The 17,789-nt window shown below is 49.9% G+C and overlaps 8 protein-coding genes across 8 annotated transcripts; 4 read left to right on the forward strand and 4 right to left on the reverse strand.

The window, feature by feature from the left end:
- Positions 1–55: 55 nt before the first annotated feature.
- Positions 56–1,674, forward strand: ASPGLDRAFT_577507 (uncharacterized protein). The gene has a single exon (XM_022548276.1). It carries the CDS (start codon positions 231–233, stop codon positions 1,335–1,337), a length of 1,107 nt encoding a protein of 368 aa, XP_022398876.1. The 5' UTR covers positions 56–230; the 3' UTR covers positions 1,338–1,674.
- On the forward strand, positions 1,615–3,135 carry ASPGLDRAFT_577599 (uncharacterized protein). The gene is made up of 3 exons (XM_022548278.1): positions 1,615–1,683; positions 1,731–2,004; positions 2,061–3,135. The coding sequence occupies exons 2-3, from the start codon at positions 1,938–1,940 to the stop codon at positions 2,924–2,926; spliced, it is 933 nt and encodes a 310-aa protein (XP_022398877.1). The 5' UTR covers positions 1,615–1,683; positions 1,731–1,937; the 3' UTR covers positions 2,927–3,135.
- Positions 3,136–5,512: 2,377 nt separating this feature from the next.
- Positions 5,513–7,220, forward strand: ASPGLDRAFT_577671 (uncharacterized protein). The gene is made up of 3 exons (XM_022548279.1): positions 5,513–5,849; positions 5,898–6,647; positions 6,706–7,220. Exons 1-3 carry the CDS (start codon positions 5,658–5,660, stop codon positions 6,907–6,909), a joined length of 1,146 nt encoding a protein of 381 aa, XP_022398878.1. The 5' UTR covers positions 5,513–5,657; the 3' UTR covers positions 6,910–7,220.
- Positions 7,221–7,284: 64 nt separating this feature from the next.
- Positions 7,285–7,771, reverse strand: ASPGLDRAFT_37483 (uncharacterized protein; the record flags this gene model as incomplete). The annotated part of the gene is made up of 2 exons (XM_022544825.1): positions 7,285–7,367; positions 7,543–7,771. The coding sequence occupies 2 exons, from the start codon at positions 7,769–7,771 to the stop codon at positions 7,285–7,287; spliced, it is 312 nt and encodes a 103-aa protein (XP_022398879.1).
- Positions 7,772–9,302: 1,531 nt separating this feature from the next.
- Positions 9,303–10,935, reverse strand: ASPGLDRAFT_577717 (S8 family peptidase). Its single transcript, XM_022548280.1, has 4 exons — positions 10,551–10,935; positions 10,053–10,500; positions 9,917–10,005; positions 9,303–9,863 (listed from the first exon to the last, which is right to left on the reverse strand). Exons 1-4 carry the CDS (start codon positions 10,878–10,880, stop codon positions 9,405–9,407), a joined length of 1,326 nt encoding a protein of 441 aa, XP_022398880.1. The 5' UTR covers positions 10,881–10,935; the 3' UTR covers positions 9,303–9,404.
- Positions 10,936–12,396: 1,461 nt separating this feature from the next.
- Positions 12,397–13,038, reverse strand: ASPGLDRAFT_37485 (uncharacterized protein; the record flags this gene model as incomplete). The annotated part of the gene is made up of 3 exons (XM_022544826.1): positions 12,397–12,806; positions 12,856–12,973; positions 13,033–13,038. 3 exons carry the CDS (start codon positions 13,036–13,038, stop codon positions 12,397–12,399), a joined length of 534 nt encoding a protein of 177 aa, XP_022398881.1.
- Positions 13,039–13,209: 171 nt separating this feature from the next.
- ASPGLDRAFT_153838 (putative ATP binding protein) lies at positions 13,210–14,804 on the reverse strand. Its single transcript, XM_022542334.1, has 2 exons — positions 14,631–14,804; positions 13,210–14,567 (listed from the first exon to the last, which is right to left on the reverse strand). Exons 1-2 carry the CDS (start codon positions 14,671–14,673, stop codon positions 13,411–13,413), a joined length of 1,200 nt encoding a protein of 399 aa, XP_022398882.1. The 5' UTR covers positions 14,674–14,804; the 3' UTR covers positions 13,210–13,410.
- An 88-nt stretch (positions 14,805–14,892) lies between these two features.
- Positions 14,893–17,230, forward strand: ASPGLDRAFT_175700 (putative cell cycle control protein (Cwf19)). The gene is made up of 2 exons (XM_022542857.1): positions 14,893–16,190; positions 16,245–17,230. Exons 1-2 carry the CDS (start codon positions 14,907–14,909, stop codon positions 17,064–17,066), a joined length of 2,106 nt encoding a protein of 701 aa, XP_022398883.1. The 5' UTR covers positions 14,893–14,906; the 3' UTR covers positions 17,067–17,230.
- Positions 17,231–17,789: the final 559 nt, after the last annotated feature.

A 17,789-nucleotide genomic window follows, 5' to 3' on the forward strand; every position in this document is an offset into this window, starting at 1 on the left:
TTCTTTCTCTTCTCTTCTTGACAATGGAAATGGTCGACAGTTACCGTGTCTGAATGCTGGCGTTGGCATGCTCAATCTTGAGTTACGGTCTTAAGACTAACGATTCTGGTTTTCCTAGAAAAAAAATTCGACAACCGCTCTTCCGATCAGTGACCTCTGCACCACGCGAATACCTCGAGGAAATCCACTCGGTTCCCTGGATTTTGCCTGGAATAAAATAATTGTTGGATATGACGGAGTCTACAGAATCTGCCAACCCACCTGGCGAGTCGGCCCAGCAGCAGTCGACCGAGTCGCAGAATGTCCCAACCGCGGAGACAACGAGCGCACCGGCCGCTACAGAATCGTCCATTCCAGCGCTACCGACAATAGATTCGAGTTTGCCAGCTATTGATAAGACCATGCCACCCATGGATTCGTCATTACCCGCGTTCGATTCATCCTTACCGGCCTTCGATTCATCGGTACCAGCGCTGCCATCGATCGATACTTCCTTGCCTCCGCTGGATACGACACTACCTGCTGAGGTCAATCTACATACGGACCACTCATTCTTCTCTGAGCTGAGACACGACGATACTCAAGGTGCACAGTCGGAGGCTTCTACATCTGCGCCTGGAGAGTCCAACGGTGACCTGCAGCAGGCAGATTCGTCTCATGAATCGACCCCTGCAAATCAAACAAATCAGCCGGCTTCTAATGGCACCTACCAATACCCTCAGCAGCAGCCACCGCAGCATCAAGCTCCACTACCGCAGCCGCAAGGCCAGGAGCAACAACCGCAACAACCGCAACAACCACAAGCACAGCAAAGTCAACAGCCGCAACCACAGACGCAGCCGCAGCAACAATATCAACAATATCAGCCACCACAACAACAAACACAGCCGCAGCCGCAGTATCAACCGCAGCAACAACCACAGCAGTATCAACAAGCTCCCCAGCAACAATATCAACCACAGCAGCAGTACCAGCAACCGCAACAACCGCAGCAATATCAGCCGCAATATCAACAGCAAGGCAGCCCACAAGGAGGTCAACCCATGAATACCGGTACCATGGATCACAATGGTGTCCAAGGGCAGCAGGCGCATGTCCCCCAGGCCCCTATTGGGTCCCCCATGCCGTCAAACTCGCCGCCAATGTCTTCGGCAGGTCAATATATGACAGGTTACCCGACGAATGTGTCGCAAATGAACAACGCCCAGATGCGCTACCAGCTCCCAGGAGACCCTAATAAAATGATGTCGAGCAGACACAAGAAGGAGGTCAAGCGCAGAACGAAGACCGGTTGTCTGACATGTCGCAAGCGAAGAATCAAGGTATGTGACGAATAGAAATCTTGAACATTTGCAAAACCCTAGATATGACGGTCGTTTGGACAAGCGATGCGGGCGCGGGGATCTCTCGCTTGTTCTGCAAATCGCCCACCGCAAACCCCGCTATTCTTGTCGCCCGCGCTGGCCGAGTCGCTTGTTTTTCCTTCCTCACTTTTTTAATCATTCACCCTTTTGCCTTTTTTTTCTTTCTTATTTTTTCTTTTCTCTGGGTTGGTTGCTTATTGTCGCGTCTTTTCTAATTGCATTTCTTTTTATTGTCTCTTCTAGTGCGACGAAGGGCATCCTGTTTGTCGAAACTGCGTCAAGAGTAAACGAGACTGTTTAGGTTACGACCCTGTCTTCAGACCGCAATCTTCGACGCCTTCTGCGATTCAACCGGCTCCCAATCCGTCTCCTTCGCTGGTTGTCACTCCACAGGAGCCCCCCGCTGGCGCCTCCTACCCTGCGGCGCCTCCTGGCTACGTACCTGCAGTCTCTCAACCTTTTGCACCGTCCCTACCCTCCGAGTCGTCTGCGCCGTCGTCCACGGAGCAAAGTCAATTCAATTACAGCGCGGCCATTGACCCATCGTTGGAGCAGAATAACAATCCTGGGAACATGGCCAGCGTGCAGCATGCGGCAAATGTCACTGATGGGTTCTATCAAGCCCCCATCAATGCGAGCGGTAGGTTATGTTCTCTTGGTTTTCCAAGTATCCTGCGTTTACTGACATTCGCAAAGTAAAACAAGTTCAGATTAGCGACCTTCTTGCGCTTAGAGGCATCCCTCCTCCGCCTCCTCATCCCGTCACTGCTCTCCCGCCTGGTCGCCTCGAAGAAATCCAAGCTGTTTTCCTCGCGACATATGCTCCCGCCATTGATCGATTTTTCGAGACCCCGTGGTTCCAAGAGAAGGCGCTACCTCATGTTATGGCGAACGCGCAACTTATGGCTGAATATTCCGCATTGATCGACGCGTTCAATGACCGAAATCTCGAGGATCCCAATGTTGTCGCTCGATTGGAGAGCTTTGAGGCATCGGTAATTTGGAGCACCATAACCTTGTGCCGCCACGTGATGAACATGTCGAACGGAAATTACGGGCAAGACTTTGATCTGCTGGCGGCTTCGAAGCGCCTCGATGTCATGGAGGCCTTACTTACCGGCGACCACGTGGAAACCAACCCATTGGAGCAATTTCCCGTTCGTCAACCCGCAGCCGACCCGCCAGCGCTTACCGTTCAGATCACACAGCGGTCATTGGATTTCTGGAGTTGTCTTGGCCACTTCTTGACTCTACACGATAACGAAGCCAGTTCCGCCAAGGAGATCGATGACACATTGGCGCGTTGCCGGACCCTTCTGGACACGACTGAAAACCGTGACGTGATCTACTCGATTGCTATTGCCCGCCACCTTGGACAACGGTGGGCAGATTTCCCGCACAGTCTTCCCCAGCCGATCACGACCAACGAGAAAGATGCGGGAGCGAAACTGTTTGTGGCGCAAAAGTTTCTTGAACAGCAAGCCAACGGAAGCGGTACCACGCAGGTCTCGAAACGCATATGCGGGATGGCCGTTCGGTCGTGGTTTGTGTCTCGGGAGTAGGTGTGCACATAATTTTCTCTTCTTTTCTTTCTTGCTTCTTTTTCTTCTTGCTGCATATTGTACCAAAAGAAAAGCGTTTTGCATGTTTTCTTTTTCTTGTTTTTCTGCCTGTCAATTGGGGTGGCGGAACCTGACGCTTGACGCATATACGTCTTTTCTTATTTTTCTTATGAGTCTTCTGGGAGGAGACTTTTAGAGGGTTATGGAGTTTGATTTTCCTTTTTCTGTCTGCAACTGGGACATATATGACAGACTTCTGGCGTTCCGGGTGCATTTCCCTTCCTCCCACTACCATATCTGTGTATAGGTATATCTGGGTCTTCTTGTCTTGCTTGGATAGGAGGCTCTCTGAATTTAGATAAATTGCTTATATTGCTTATAACATTTACAATGAAATGATCATTCAGATTCTAGCGGGATGAAACCAGATCTATGTCCTAATGCACATGAAAAGAGATTTATACTACGGTATTACAAGCGCCTCTGCTACTCACATAAATCTACTTGCTGCCTATTGACATCTACCGGGACAGCGGAACACCTGCAAGGCTCAATCGATCCCTCACACAATACCGATTTACCAGTAGGCCGGAACTAAACATCTAATAGCGATGAGCCGATAGGTATGCAGCACATTAATTTCATTATTCGCATTCACGTTACATCGACACGGTAGAGCCAACCGACATCGAGCAGGGGGCATCGAGCTTAGAGGCCATTGGCTCGGGAATCCAGTTCAGGAAAAAGGGGGGTGGGTGGATGGTATGACTTATATGAGCAATTTACTGTATATAGCAGCATATACAGAGAGCTATGTTTTGGCGTGGTAAACAGTTTATCTGTGGTATGTTGCGGCAAGGTAGGTTGTTGTTGTGGTGATCCCGAAAGGGTAAGACCATGGTATGATGTCATGTGACCGACCTTCGTTGATAATTTTGGGGGAAAAGAAAGCTAAGAAAAGAGAGCATTGTGAAGTGGCAGCACTAAATTAATTATTAATAGTTCAACTACACTAACTAACTAATTAACTATGGCCTGTACAGTAGACGTAAAAGTACAAGGGTGACAGCTGCTGACTCAGATCTGACAAAGAGTCATAACTGCTGACGCGAGACAAGCATTGAGCATTCCAATCACACCTCTCCTCCATAGTCTCGATCTCAGGTCACGGTGGCGCAAGATCTACGGAATAGAGATTCAACGACTAGACCGTGGAGAATGCTCTGACTAGAGCTGGATGAGCACGCAGGATGCAAGCGTCCTCCTGCCTGGGTGTACTATGTAGGGTACAGTTACAGGGCAGGAGGTTTGGGATAAGAATAGTACGTTTACCGTCAATTGACGGGTTGACTGCTCGCACGGCAAATTGGAACTGACAGGCATGAGCAGGACATGAAACCATTACTGAATTACTCCAAGCCTTTGTTTATGCACAGTGGATCGCCGTGAACTTAGTACTGTGTACCGGTTCGCATAACAATGCTCCATTCCTGGCTCCATTCCAAGTCGCAGAGATGCATCAACAAATGTCAGTCGGGGTCGAGTGGTATTCCACGTCTATACCTCTTTGGGCAATGTTTTGAATATCGCAACGTTACGAGTAGTACATAATTGTGCTGGAGAATGATCGCCTCCACCCCCCTGGTATCCGGTTGCCATTATCATTTATTCCCAACGGAACCTCTCTTGCCTTCGGCTTCGACTTTCTTTCTCTTTTCTTGTCGTGTAGAGGTAATAGGTAGGTAGTCGGCACCTGGCAGGTCTTTTGCCCCTTCTTTCGTTCTTTCGTGTTTCTTTCCCCCCTGTCGTTCAGTCGTTCCTTAATATTGTCGACCAGTCATTCATTTTTTTTTTTTTTTTTAATTTTATTATTATTATTATTATTATTTTTTTTTATCTCGACCTAACCAACCTGACCAAGCCCATCGACATCATGGCGCCGACTAGATACACGCAGGGACACCAACTGACCGAAGGTCCGGATGGAGAGGGGCATGCACTGGCTGCAAGACATTCCGACAGCATAGTGCAGGGCTACGGCACCAGATCCTACGACGATGGTAACTACCACCCATCCGGCTACGGCGAACAGGGTCAACAGAACACTGGCTCTCAAAGCTCTGGCTCTCAGTACAGTGGTTCCCAGTACGGCAGCTCGCAGAACACCGGTTCCCAGAACACTGGCACTTACAACAGCGCCCAGTATGGCGGATCTCAGTATGGCGGATCTCAGAACACCAACTCGCAAAACACCAACTCGCAAAACACCAACTCGCAAAACACCAACTCGCAGAGCAGCGGCTCCCACAGCAGCGGTTCCTACCAGCAGAATTCCAACGCCCAGAATGCCGGCCAGCAACAAAGCCAACAAGGGGCGTCCAACAGTGGCTACTCCCACTCCGGACAGGGCGTTCCGGGGCAGCAACAAGCGTACTCTGACACTGCCAACACCAATGGTCAACAGCAAAGCTCCGGGTCGCAGCAGAACGCACAGGATCCGCACTCCGAGGCAAGCCAGCAAAGCCCGTCGAACGCCAACCATGAACAGTCTTCCTACAGCAACAACCAAGCCGCTGAATCGAGCCACAAGCAACAAGACAACGCCGCAGACTTCTCGAGCAGCCATGTCTCGGATGAGCACAAGGCAGACAAGGCACAAGAAAACAACAACCATGTTGCCCCGGCCGAAACCGTGCAAACTGCCCAGCAACCCACACATACCCTTCCCACGATGACCAGCGTGACCACGCACCCAACATCTAGCCTCACGACCTCGGCGACTATAACGGAGAGCACCCATACCATCTTGCCCAGCACCTCGTCCACATCGTCGGCCACTTCCTCGCCGACACCCGCCGCAGCGAAAGACTCGGACGATGGGTCATTTCAAAAAGCAACCGGGGCACTTGCTGGTCTCCTTGGTGTCGCACTTGTCGCAGGCTTCGTGATCTTCTGGATCACCAGGAGAAAGCGACAACAGAAGGGCGAAGCGAATCGATCTAGGATGGTTCAAGATGCCTTCCGCCAGCCCTATGTCGACACCAAGCCGCGTAGTTCGCAATTCTACACCAACTTCCTCGGTACCGCTGTTGGGACTGGTGCGAGCGCGCTGGGCGCGGTTCGCCGCTCCCTCGCCATGTCGAAGTCCAACCATCACCACCAGAAATCGGAGAAGGAACCCATGCCGGAGCAGGGCCATATCCACCATCCCTGCGATGACGGTATCTACGTCCGTGGCTGTGATGTAGAAGAGAGATCCGGTCATGACTCTGACCGGAATGACTCTATTGCGGCAGAGAAAGCGGCCATCAACGAGTCCACTCCGACCCTCGTGGTGTCGCCAAGCGAAACCATGGCACGAGACCAAACTCCAACCGTCCGGCGAGTGATTTCTGGTCGGCCCCAGATGGAAAGCTCCGAATCGGTTGAACCGAAATCTGGACTCTCGCACAACACCCAGGAGGGCGAGGCGGAGTCAAGTGACAAAGCCCAGGAAATCAACCTTAGCACCCACTCTCCGCCCCCGGACAATGCAGCTCAGGAAAATGGACCGCCTCCCCGCAAAGGCAATGGACAGAACTTGTTGGCAATTACCAGTATGGTGCCGTCTTTGTCCGGCATCTATCGGGTTGAGATTGCGTTCCAACCTAAGAAGGTTGGACAACTGGATCTCTGTGAAGGTCAATCTATTATCATCCGTCAATATTTTGACGATGGATGGGTAAGTTCTTTTCCCCCTAAACTCTCGCCACATCGGAATTAACTAACCAAACCTGCAGGCTCTCTGTGTCCCGGCAGATGGCGGCCAAGAAGGCCTGGCACCTCGTGCCTGTCTGTCACCATGGCCCATCAAGAACGCCCCGTCCACCAGCTCTTCTAACTACAACGTGAGCGATGGGTCACGGACACCAGAGTCTCCCACTGCACCCGGGACACCACGATTCTACTCGCACTTCTACTCTGCTAGGAGCGTAACTCAATGATTGTACCGGCGTTCTCTTTTTTCTTCTTTCGTGTTTCCATTTCGTTTTTGATGGCAGGCTTTCTGGATGTGTTGCTGCGCTTTGAAAGTGCTGGCGCATGTATCTTGGTTACATTTTTTTTTTAGTTGGATACCTTTCTTCTTCGCTCATTTATCTTGCTTTTGTTATTCCTGGGACAGGAGGTTCAGGATTACTTTGTAATGTAGTGACTAAAATGAGAACTTTGCACTCCTTACTTGCATTCAAAAACCCCGTGTATTGTATCTCCATACATTCAGGAATGCATAAACAGCACCATGGCATTAGAAGGAAAAGACATTCAATCATATGCACAGCACAAGTACTCTCACCCAGGCTTGTGATACAAAAAAGCAATCAAGAATAAACCAGCTGAACAGATCCAACTACCACATTCTCATACTCTAACTGAGCAACTCCACCCTTAACCCCAGTAGTGCCTTTTCACTTCCTTAGTACATCCCAACTCTTTAGACCCGAAATTCTGAATCCCACGCACACAAATCCCATACATTCGTCTCGTTGTTCTTTTCAATATATCTCCCCCCATCCGTAATCTCCACCATAATGCTCGATGTTGTCCCCATTAATTGCTGACATGTTTGCCACACGCACCTGCCGTGCACCACTCAGAAGCTCCTCTGCGGAATGGATCCGCTTCAAAGAAGTTAGTGAGGAGGTCGTATTGGCATTTTGCATTTAGTTTCACGGAGGAGATGGAGGAGAAATCGTTTTCACGCTTGTGAATTGTCGATCCTGGCTCGAGGGAGGCCGCCGATGGCGCGGCTAGGGCCGGGGCAAGGGAGAAGGCCGCAAGGAGAACCATGGAGGCTTTGGCAATCATTTTGATAATTGGTGCAGACTACTTTGAAGCAAAGTTGTTGTAGAGTGATTGGTTTGGTTTTGTCTGGTTGGAGAATGAAGACTGGATTGTTATCGAGTTGAGTCAACTGATAGACGTTGTTTTTATAGCGGATTCTGACCCCATGCTGTGTTAATTGTTGTGTTTGTTTATTGTTTTGTTTGTGACTGTTGAAACGGTTTGTGGTGGTACTAGCTGTTGGCACTTAGGGCTTAAAGGAGGACATTTACTTTCTCTTTGCGCTAGTACCATCTTTGTTGGGTTCAATAGTTTCGTTTGAAAAAAAGAGGATATGTGTGCTATAGTGTTTCAAAATGGTCTGGCTACGGCGTATCGCTCCTAGCGAGGTGGTTGTCACATGGTGTGTATAGATCTCAGTCTTACTGATAGGTCGAAAAGGGAATGCTGAGTAGCGCAAAGCTATCCTCTACAAGGTAAAAATTCAGAGTAGATAAGAATGATTCAGAATGTGGTAATCATGCATTGATAACTCCATACAACAGTTGAACTCATGCTAAATAGACCGTTAAACGCCACCCAAAACCAAACCATTCTATGCACATAAGAGAATAAAAGAGAAACGAAATCACTCGTAAGTCACCTTTAACGACCCCAACTCCTTACCCCCATGGTCCAACTTAGCACTCCCCCCCTTAACCCCAGTAGTAGTAGCACCCTTCGTCCCCTTCCAATACGTCTGATCCTTAGTACACCCATCCCCCTTAGTCCCATAATTCTCAACCGCATACAAACAGAACCCATTCAACGCCTCATCATTCTTCTGCAACTCCTTCCGGTGACAGGTCCTGCGTGACGACGGGGGCCGGGGGTGGGTTTGAGAGTACGTCAAATCGGTATGGTAGAGGGCTTGGGGCTGCTGGTGCGGCGAGGGCCGAAGGGGCAGCGGAGAGGATGGCAAGGAGGACGAATTTGGTGACTATTGTCAAAGAGTTGTATGTATGAAGTGTTTGAGGTGGTAGTAAAGTTGTAGTAGAGTGGTTGGTTTGGTTTGAATTCTTGATTGGAGAGCGGATTGAATTGTGTTGTCGTTGATGATGAGCCCAATCAAACGGTGCAGACGTCGCTTTTATACTCAATTCCACCTCCATTGTATAGTTCATTCAACCTTATGTTGGTTATTTTTACTCTGTAAGGCACAGTCTGCCTTCGTTTGTCCATTAGCCTTATGGCGGAACGGGCCGTGCACTTCCGACGTCGGCGCTAGGGCTCAAGGCTGACCGGACCCTTTTTTGCACTCGTACTATATTTGATTGGCTTGATATTGGTGTTAATTAGAATCTACTTGGCAAAGTCCCATTCATCAATGAGGAAATACAGAATCTGCCTCGCAATGGCATGGGCCGGCAATAGCCTGCATTTAATTACTTGGTATGGAGCTCTCAGTCCCTAAATTCTGAAAATCCAATCTGTAAGTCATTGCCATTTTCCTGCCCGGGGCTTGTATTCTTGTACAGTATTGTCGTTACCATCTTTAGTTCCCCAAAGGCTATGATGGAAGAGCATCATTATATTTGTGTCGAACACCAACTAAAATCACAAATGTAAAGCCATCAAGATTAAGCACACCAAACAACCACCCTAAATCCAAATACACTCACCACCTCCTCACAACCTTCGTCTCCATATTCATCCGCCAGTCCTCGTTATCACCTTCATCCTCATCCTCATTTCCATGCCCATTCCCAGACCCAGACCCAGATCCGGCTCCTCCATTAAAAGCCAACAGATTCGGACTCCCCGAAGTCCTCGCAACAGCATCATTCGTCCCCAACTCCTTCAACCGTTTAGTTGCCGCACTCGCATCAGCCAGATTCTCAAGGCTCATTACGTAAATCGCCAACCCGACAACATGTGGCGTCGCCATCGATGTTCCAGAGATGGTGTTGGTAGCCGTGCTGTTGCCGATCCAGGCGGAGAGGATGTCGACTCCCGGAGCGAAGATGTCGACTACGGAGCCGTAGTTGGAGAACGAGGCGCGGGAGTTGTTGCGGTCGATGGCGGCCACTGTGAAGGCGTTTTCGGCGGAGGCGGGGCTGGTGAAGCGGGCGTTCATCTAGATGCACGATTAGTATACGCTTAGTAGTATGGATAGGGGAGTGGATGTACATTTTCATTACCGGCTGCTACGACGGAAAGAACGCCAGAGTCGTATGCGTTCTCGACGGCTCGGTTGAAGGCAAATGAGTATCCGCCGCCTGTGCGATTAGCCTACTTCCACCTTGAAGCGTAAGTGAGAACTCACCCAAACTCATATTGATAGCCGCTTTGCCAGTCCGCTTCTTCGTAGCGATATCATTAGCAGCCCAATTGAACCCATCCAGAATATCCGACGTCCGGCCAGACTCTCCCGCAAACACCTTCACAGACAGCAAGTTTGCCTTCTTAGCAACCCCAAACGTAGTACCGCCAATGGTCCCCGCAACATGCGTTCCATGACCCACAGTGTCGACATGGTCAGAGTTATCGACAGCGTTGTAGGCGAGACTGGCACGGTCACCAAATTCTCGGTGGCTGACATTAATGCCTGTGTCTACTACATAGCCAAAGGTGTCTTCGCCGCCTCTGTCGTCGTAGACGTAGGTTGTGCTTGGTTCGCCGCGGTGAGAGATACTGCCTAGGCCCCAGGGAGCGTTGTTTTGGGAGAGGATGGCGTCGAGGTACCAGATTTGGTCTTGTTCGACGTGCTCTACCTGATAATTATTAGAAGTGGTATTTATGTGCATGGATGTTGGAAACAGACATCTTCATTATCCCGGATCTCCTCGATGGTAGCATCATCAAAGGATCCATAGTACGCAGAAAAGCGGGTGAACTTGTAACTCTTCTCAATACCAATAGGAATAAACGCGTCATCTGCGTGATCACGTCGCTCAAGATGGCGTTTGTGCAGATTCGTTGCCCACGCAGTGTGAGCATCAACCTTTGCCGTGTCTAGGCCGTGCTTGAAGGTGACGATGTATCTTCCGGGAATATTCTCGGGAGATCGATGCCTCCCTTGCATCATGGGATGCCCGAGAGCAGCTGGGAGCAATGCTCCGAAAAGCAAGAGGGCGCGTTTGAAAAGCTGCATGGTGTGACTGACTTGGAGCAAAAACTTGAATGACAAGATTGTAGGTTAATCAAAGTCAGATCCGTCAATCGCAGCATATTTATAAGTTTCGAATCCTTGCCCGTTATTGAGCCTCTGACATGTTAATCTCACTTGATGAGCAAATGTATTGTTGCACGAAGGTGCACCCTCGAAGCCAAGAAGGTGACACTGCAGCTCCAGGGCTGTCCTCCGTGCTCTACCTATAAGGTTATCTATGCATATAATGGATTTGCAGCTGACTACACCCTCAGCACCATCCCCGCAATCGGGAAATATGCCCATGTGCTCATATCTTGCCGCGAGGGCTTAAAAAAGTTCCTGTATCCGAAGCCTGCTATCTCAAAATTAGAAGTGCCCGAGTCCTGGAGATATCTCGTGGTAGGCGACACGCAAGCTCGTTCCTACTCTCACATCCACTGGCTGTTAGTGTCGTGCAAGTGAGTTTCGAAATGTCTAAGGCCGACTAAACCCGTACGAGGCTTGCAGACCTTAGACTATGTGGCTCTGCTGTAATATCCTGCTGGGATTATTCAATGTCAGCATCGCCAGTGTAATAACAAACGGCTGCCAACGACTGCACAACTTATCTGGAACGTTGACGAGCTAAGACGCCCGGAAGATTTAATTCCCATGGATCATTGAAGCTTGTGATAAGGCGGTTGCACCTTGTAAATCTCCGCAATATTGCGAATATCATATGCCAATCAGCATGTGAAAGCCATTCCAAATGTTCTCTTCATTCTAGTATATATCGAGCGGCCATGACAACCAAGGGGAAAATGAGCGGCGACTCCGAGTAAGAATATGGCGGTAACAATGCCGTGCATATCAAAGGATTTCTAACAGTACCAAGGCTGTAAATTGAACTGGCTAGCAGCAAATATCTTCTCGAACGTGAAGTATCCAGCATTTGTCATTCCAGCAGCCTCTTGGCCTTGGCATCAGGGTCTATGTCAGGGCGGCAGTGTCAAAGAAGCAACAATACGGACTCGATTCGGGACCGACCCCAGGTACATAGTGACATGTTTGCTATGTAGTCCGAAGTACTGGTTTGGCAGGACGAAATCTCAGCAGGAAGGATGATCAGCGAATCAGCGGATGCAGTAGTGACAGGGAGGCAAGAAATGTTGCATTCTGGGCAAGTAACCCGAGGCTAGTCAGCCTTGCGTCGGGGTATTCTGTGGGTATATCCAAGTTACTGCCGCGATGCTGACGACTGGGATGGTGGTGATGTGGTGAGAAAAGAGGGGGAGGAGAGGGGAGGTTGCACGGAGACACGTGATTTCACGAGACGGTCAAGTGTGCAATGCATGCAATGAATACGATGGGGTAATAGGATTCAGATATCAACTGATTTCAACTTTGCACTTTGTCAAATTGTTTTTAGAAACATCACATAGTATACATGTTATATGACAATTCACTCTGCAATGACCAGACTAATCCGACCTCATTTGGATACAATGGCCATCGACCACATCCACTCCAAGCCCAATCACAAGTTCTTACCAGCATGCTTCCTCTCCGCCTCACTATTCGAAAACGGAAACCCCGTCGTCCTCTTATCCGCCCCGGTCTTCCGACTAATCTTCCCATGACTGCTCGCAAAAAGAAGACACCAAAGCCCAATACTAGCCGCGATCGTATACCCAAGCACCCCCACCGCAAACGCGGCCTGCCCGTTAAACGTATACCATGTGTACGCGTAGAACGCACAAACTCCCTGGAAGATCGTAGACACCATTAGCGTGGGCACGGCGTAGGGTGCTTTGGGGTCTGATTCGTCGGTTGTCACAGCTTCGGTGACTGTGGTGGATAGGGGGACGGAGCCGGTTAGCATGATGACTAGGGTGGCGAGGGTGAGGAGGGAGAAGCCGAGGGTGCGGGCGAAGTAGATTTCTAGTGCTGGTGGGGGTTAGCCTTCATGTCACCTGGGTGGTTTCGGAAGACTCACGAGTTGGAGGTCGGGTTTCATCCAGCAATGTGGTCATGATTATTTGCGGTGCTACCGTTAGAGCTGCGCTCTGTACGGAGAGCCATCCTGCTGTTGTGTAGGTGTAGGCGTAAAAGACCTATGGTCATCAGCTTGGTTTCGCGATAGTGGGGGGTCTGGTAGGAAGACAAGACGTACATCCATAATGCTGTAATTGTATGTTGGTACAAGTAGACAATTGATGCTTGCAAATATTTTCAACGGTTCATCGAGGAACGCAGTCCGTTTAATATGGCGGAATCCAGCAAGTTGGAGCAGTTCCAGCTCTGGAGACGTTGATATGATAACATCGCCGGAATTCTCGATGACATCATTACTGTTTGTCTTGTTTGCATAAGAATTTTACAAGAATCCAAGCTGAACCCTGATATGCTATTGCAGTATTTTATGAACGTAGATTGAGATATCCAGATAAAAAGTAGTGTCTGGATAGAATGCAAGACAATATCAACCAATGAACCGTAACATCATTTAATTCTCCGACCCTCATGCAAACTCCGAATCAAACTATCACCATCACCCATTAATATTATTTGCGCGCAGGTATCTGGTAAAGCTGTAATCTTCATGGTCGGGGCCCTTCTGTGACTCCGAAAGCGCGCTCCTGTATCGCTGCGAGAGTTCGTCATCGTCTCCAGCGCGAGGAGCATCCACACCTTCATCATCCGTGTCATCGTCATCCTCCACTTCAGCCTTTGCGTCCTCTTCCTCCTCAGCCTCGCTGACCGTCTCAGGCTCCGTGTCCTGAGGCCGTCGTTGCCCGCTCGGACCAGACACATTCATATCCTTCATCAACTTGCCCAATTCCTCCTCTCGCCGGTTTGCCTGCGCTTCCTCACGCTCTTTCTTCTTGCGTTCTAACTCCGGCTTGTAATCGCGCTCGAATTCCTGGCGTTTCTCTTCCACGGCCTTGAAGAAATCCTCAACACCATCGCCCGTCATGGAGCTCACACCCACGACACTCAGATGCCGGTAGAACTCTTCCAGCATCAGACTCATGCTATTGAGCAGTGACCCCATGTATCCACTCCCAGCGCCAAATCCTCCAGAACCGCCTTCCGTTCCGAATGCGCCTGTCTCCTCTTCCTCTCGTAGAGCCTGCTGGAAGGCGTCAAAGTCGGTCATCCACTCCTTTGCGAATTCCGCATCTTGCACGTCTGTTTTGTTGAATACGAGGATCATCGGCAACTTGGTCTTGTACAGGATACTGCAGGCGTAGAGCATGTTGCTCATGAATGTACTCGTCGAGCTGGTCCGGGGGGTATCAATGACATAGGCGATGACAGTCGGGAACGACGATGCCATGGTTTCAAGGAAAATTGTACCCGATGCACTCCACACAAACACCTCAATCTGCCCCGGTGTGTCGACAAGGACATGCTCAATAGGTTTTGCAGATGGGGTGTTGGGGTTTGGAGCGGCGCGTTTCTCGAGAAGAGATATGATCTGATCAACTTTGGTTGCGAAGAGGTTCAGAGATGTCAGAATTCCACCGTTAGGGCCGAGGTTGTATTGCTTCATGACTTCTTTGTAGTTGATCGAATCGCGAATGTCGATGTTGCTCTCGAATGGGACGGAATACACGGCGGGGTCTAGGTTCATCACATAGGGGACGTTTTTCTGCGAATGGAGGTAGGAGTTGATCCGCTGCATGAAGGTCGTCTTCCCCGAGCCTATATTAGAGAGAACATGTCAGTACCAGCCTAGAGACCGATTCGAAAGAAGTCATGACTTACCTGCCATGCCGACGCAGACGACAGACACAGGGGTTGTCGCCATGATGAAGAACTGTTTAGTATTCTTTTTGAAATCCTGTACAGTAAAATCACAAATATAAGATGAGTTAAACAATATCAGTCGTTTTCGTGAAGCTGTCTAGAGATTTTTCTGGAATGAAATTCTTTTGTCGCGGGGATCGCGGTGGAGTTCTGGACCGGCCAGACGTCATTCCACTCCGCCGCCAGTATTTTTACTCTCCTTTCTATTAACACTTTTGCAATCAAAACAAGAAAATGGCGTTGGAGGATTTCGAAAAAGCTCTGGCCGAAGAAGGTCGCGAGAGACAAGAGAAGGGCGACAGAGAGAAACGTCACCGCGATCGCGATCGCGACCGCAGCTCCAGACACCACCGACACCGACACCATCGCCATTCGTCGCGATCTAGAGAACGGGGATCAGAAAGACGAGACCGCGAGTCCCGGTACAGCGATGAAAATGGCCATCGCCATAAGCGTTCGCGCCATTCCACGGATCACGGCGACGACCGAGACCGCTCCCATAAACGCCGACACCGACACGAAAGCAGAGACGATGGATCAGCGGAGACACGGGAGCCAGTGAAAGAGGTGGTCCAGGAAGAGCCAAGTCGTCCGAAACGGGATGATTGGATGGAGGCTCCATCTGCCCTCGACGTGGACTACGTCAACCGGCGCGACTCGACGCGCTTACAGGAGTCGCAGCCGAAGATGCTCCAGGCGGATTTTGACCTGAAGATTCACAACCGGGAGATCAATAACCATTTACATGATTTGAAGGATGGAAAGGCTCTTGAAGAGGTCGAGGAGGAACCGGCGCAACATGAAGTGGATTACGAGTTCGGCGATGCTGGCTCTCAATGGAGAATGACGAGACTCAAGGCGGTCTATCGAGAGGCGGAGGAGACTGGGAAATCGGTGGAAGAAATCGCCTTCAACCGTTTTGGAGATGTGCGCTCATTCGATGATGCGCGGGAAGAAGAAGCAGAATTAGACCGTCGCGAGACCTACGGCGAAGGCTACGTGGGCAAAGTGAAGCCGTCCGGGGAACTCTTCCAAGAGCGGAAGCTCGATAATAATGTCCGGAGAGAGTCCCATGAACACGTCCGGTCACCAGGTCGAGAACATGAAGCCCAAGGCCAGGGCAAGCCGATGGAAACTGAACCGCCTGCGAATACCACACAACATCTCGATCTAACCGCCCTCAACCGACTCAAAGCCCAAATGATGAAAGCGAAACTGAAGGGTGCTCCCGATGCGGCCGAGCTCGAAGAACGCTACAATACAGCTACAGCCTCGATGGCTAACCGCAAGGAATCTGATGTGGTGGTGCTTGGTGTCATGGAAAATCGGATGTTGGCCGGAAAGAGGAACGAAGTCAAGCAGGTCGAAACCAAGAGAGGCCGAGAACGGGGTAATGTGGAGGAGAATGAGGATATGAGCATTGAAGATATGGTTCAAGAAGAACGGCGAAGCCGGGGTCAATTTGGAGGTGATGGACGCCGGTTGGCGGACAGAATTGCGAAGGATTCCAAATTTGAGGTGACTCTACCTCCTTTCTGCCAGAGTAATACATGATCACTAACTAGAGTCCAGAATGATCTGGAGTACATGGACGACAACGCCTCCAAGTTGGCTCGACGCGTGCATCGATCCGAAATCGACATCAAGAATACTGCCATCAACGATTTCCAGAAGATGAACCGGATCCTGGATAACTGTCCCCTCTGCCATCACGAGGACACGAATACACCACCAATTGCACCTGTGGTATCACTGGCCACGCGGGTATTCTTGACACTCCCAACAGAGCCCGAACTGAACGAAGGATGCGTCACCATTGTTCCTATCCAACATCGCACCAACCTCATGGAATGCGACGATGATGAATGGGAGGAAATCCGCAACTTCATGAAGAGCTTGACCCGCATGTATCACGAACAAGGCCGCGACGTGATTTTCTACGAAAATGCTGCTCAGCCTCAACGCCGGAGACATGCAGCAATGGAAGCGGTGCCACTCCCATACAGTCTGGGAGAGACATCTCCAGCGTTCTTCAAAGAAGCAATTCTCTCCTCGGACTCGGAATGGTCCCAACATCAGAAGCTTATCGACACTCTCGCCAAGTCGAGGCAGGGACTGGGACGGTCAGCTTTCCGTCGTTCCCTCGTGAAGGAGATGCCCTACTTCCATGTTTGGTTTGAGTTAGATGGCGGATTGGGTCACGTCGTCGAGGATGAAAACAAGTGGCCCAAGGGCGACCTGTTTGCACGAGAAATAATTGGAGGGATGCTGGATATAGGGCCAGAAATCATTAAGCGACAGGGACGGTGGCAGCGGGGCGGTGATAGACGTGTCGAACCATTCCGACGACGATGGAAGAAATTCGATTGGACTCGGGTATTGGTTGAGGGATAATATAGCACCTTTCCATTTTGGCGTTGGATAGAGCGCTAATCAAAGTCACTGTATCAGAGCACTCTATTTCGGTGCTCAATATACTCATGGTAATAGTATTCAATTCATTCCAAGCTAGACATGTCAAACTCTACTCTGAACAGAGCAATGGTTATAAATCTCCCAGCTTGATATTCTGCAGCTGCTTCATAGAGATATCCGGAGACATGTAGAAGCTGATATTTGTTAGTGATCGATGTTCTTAAAGATACCAGGCATAGACATACATAAATTCAAGGTCGTATTCAGCGGAGGCCTCGCTTCATACACCTTGGGATCTATCCCAGCTGAGACTGAACGACGCCACATAGCATGCAGAAAGCTCTCTGGTAGATCTACAAGTACGGTGGGCCTTCTATCAGCTGCAAATGTTGCTATGAGAGAAGAAGTACTTTCTGATCCTATACAATTCCATCTAAAGCTATGTACTACTAGCAACCAACTCAACCCTTCTCCTCAACCTCCTCAAGCTTAGTCGAGATCCATTTACCCAGGCTTACACTATTCAGAGCACCGAAAGAGACGCTGTCGTGGTCAATCACGATCAAACTGGACATTGCTAGCGACTCAACTCATTATATCGCCCGAGAACTTCAACCATACTAGGTAGTATGAACCGGGGGATTTCCTCCATCTGATTCAACCTGGTTCGTTCCAACGGCACCCTTTGGACCGAATTTATCC

Source organism: Aspergillus glaucus (genome assembly GCF_001890805.1).
Source record: "Aspergillus glaucus CBS 516.65 unplaced genomic scaffold ASPGLscaffold_16, whole genome shotgun sequence".
NCBI lineage: Eukaryota > Fungi > Ascomycota > Eurotiomycetes > Eurotiales > Aspergillaceae > Aspergillus > Aspergillus glaucus.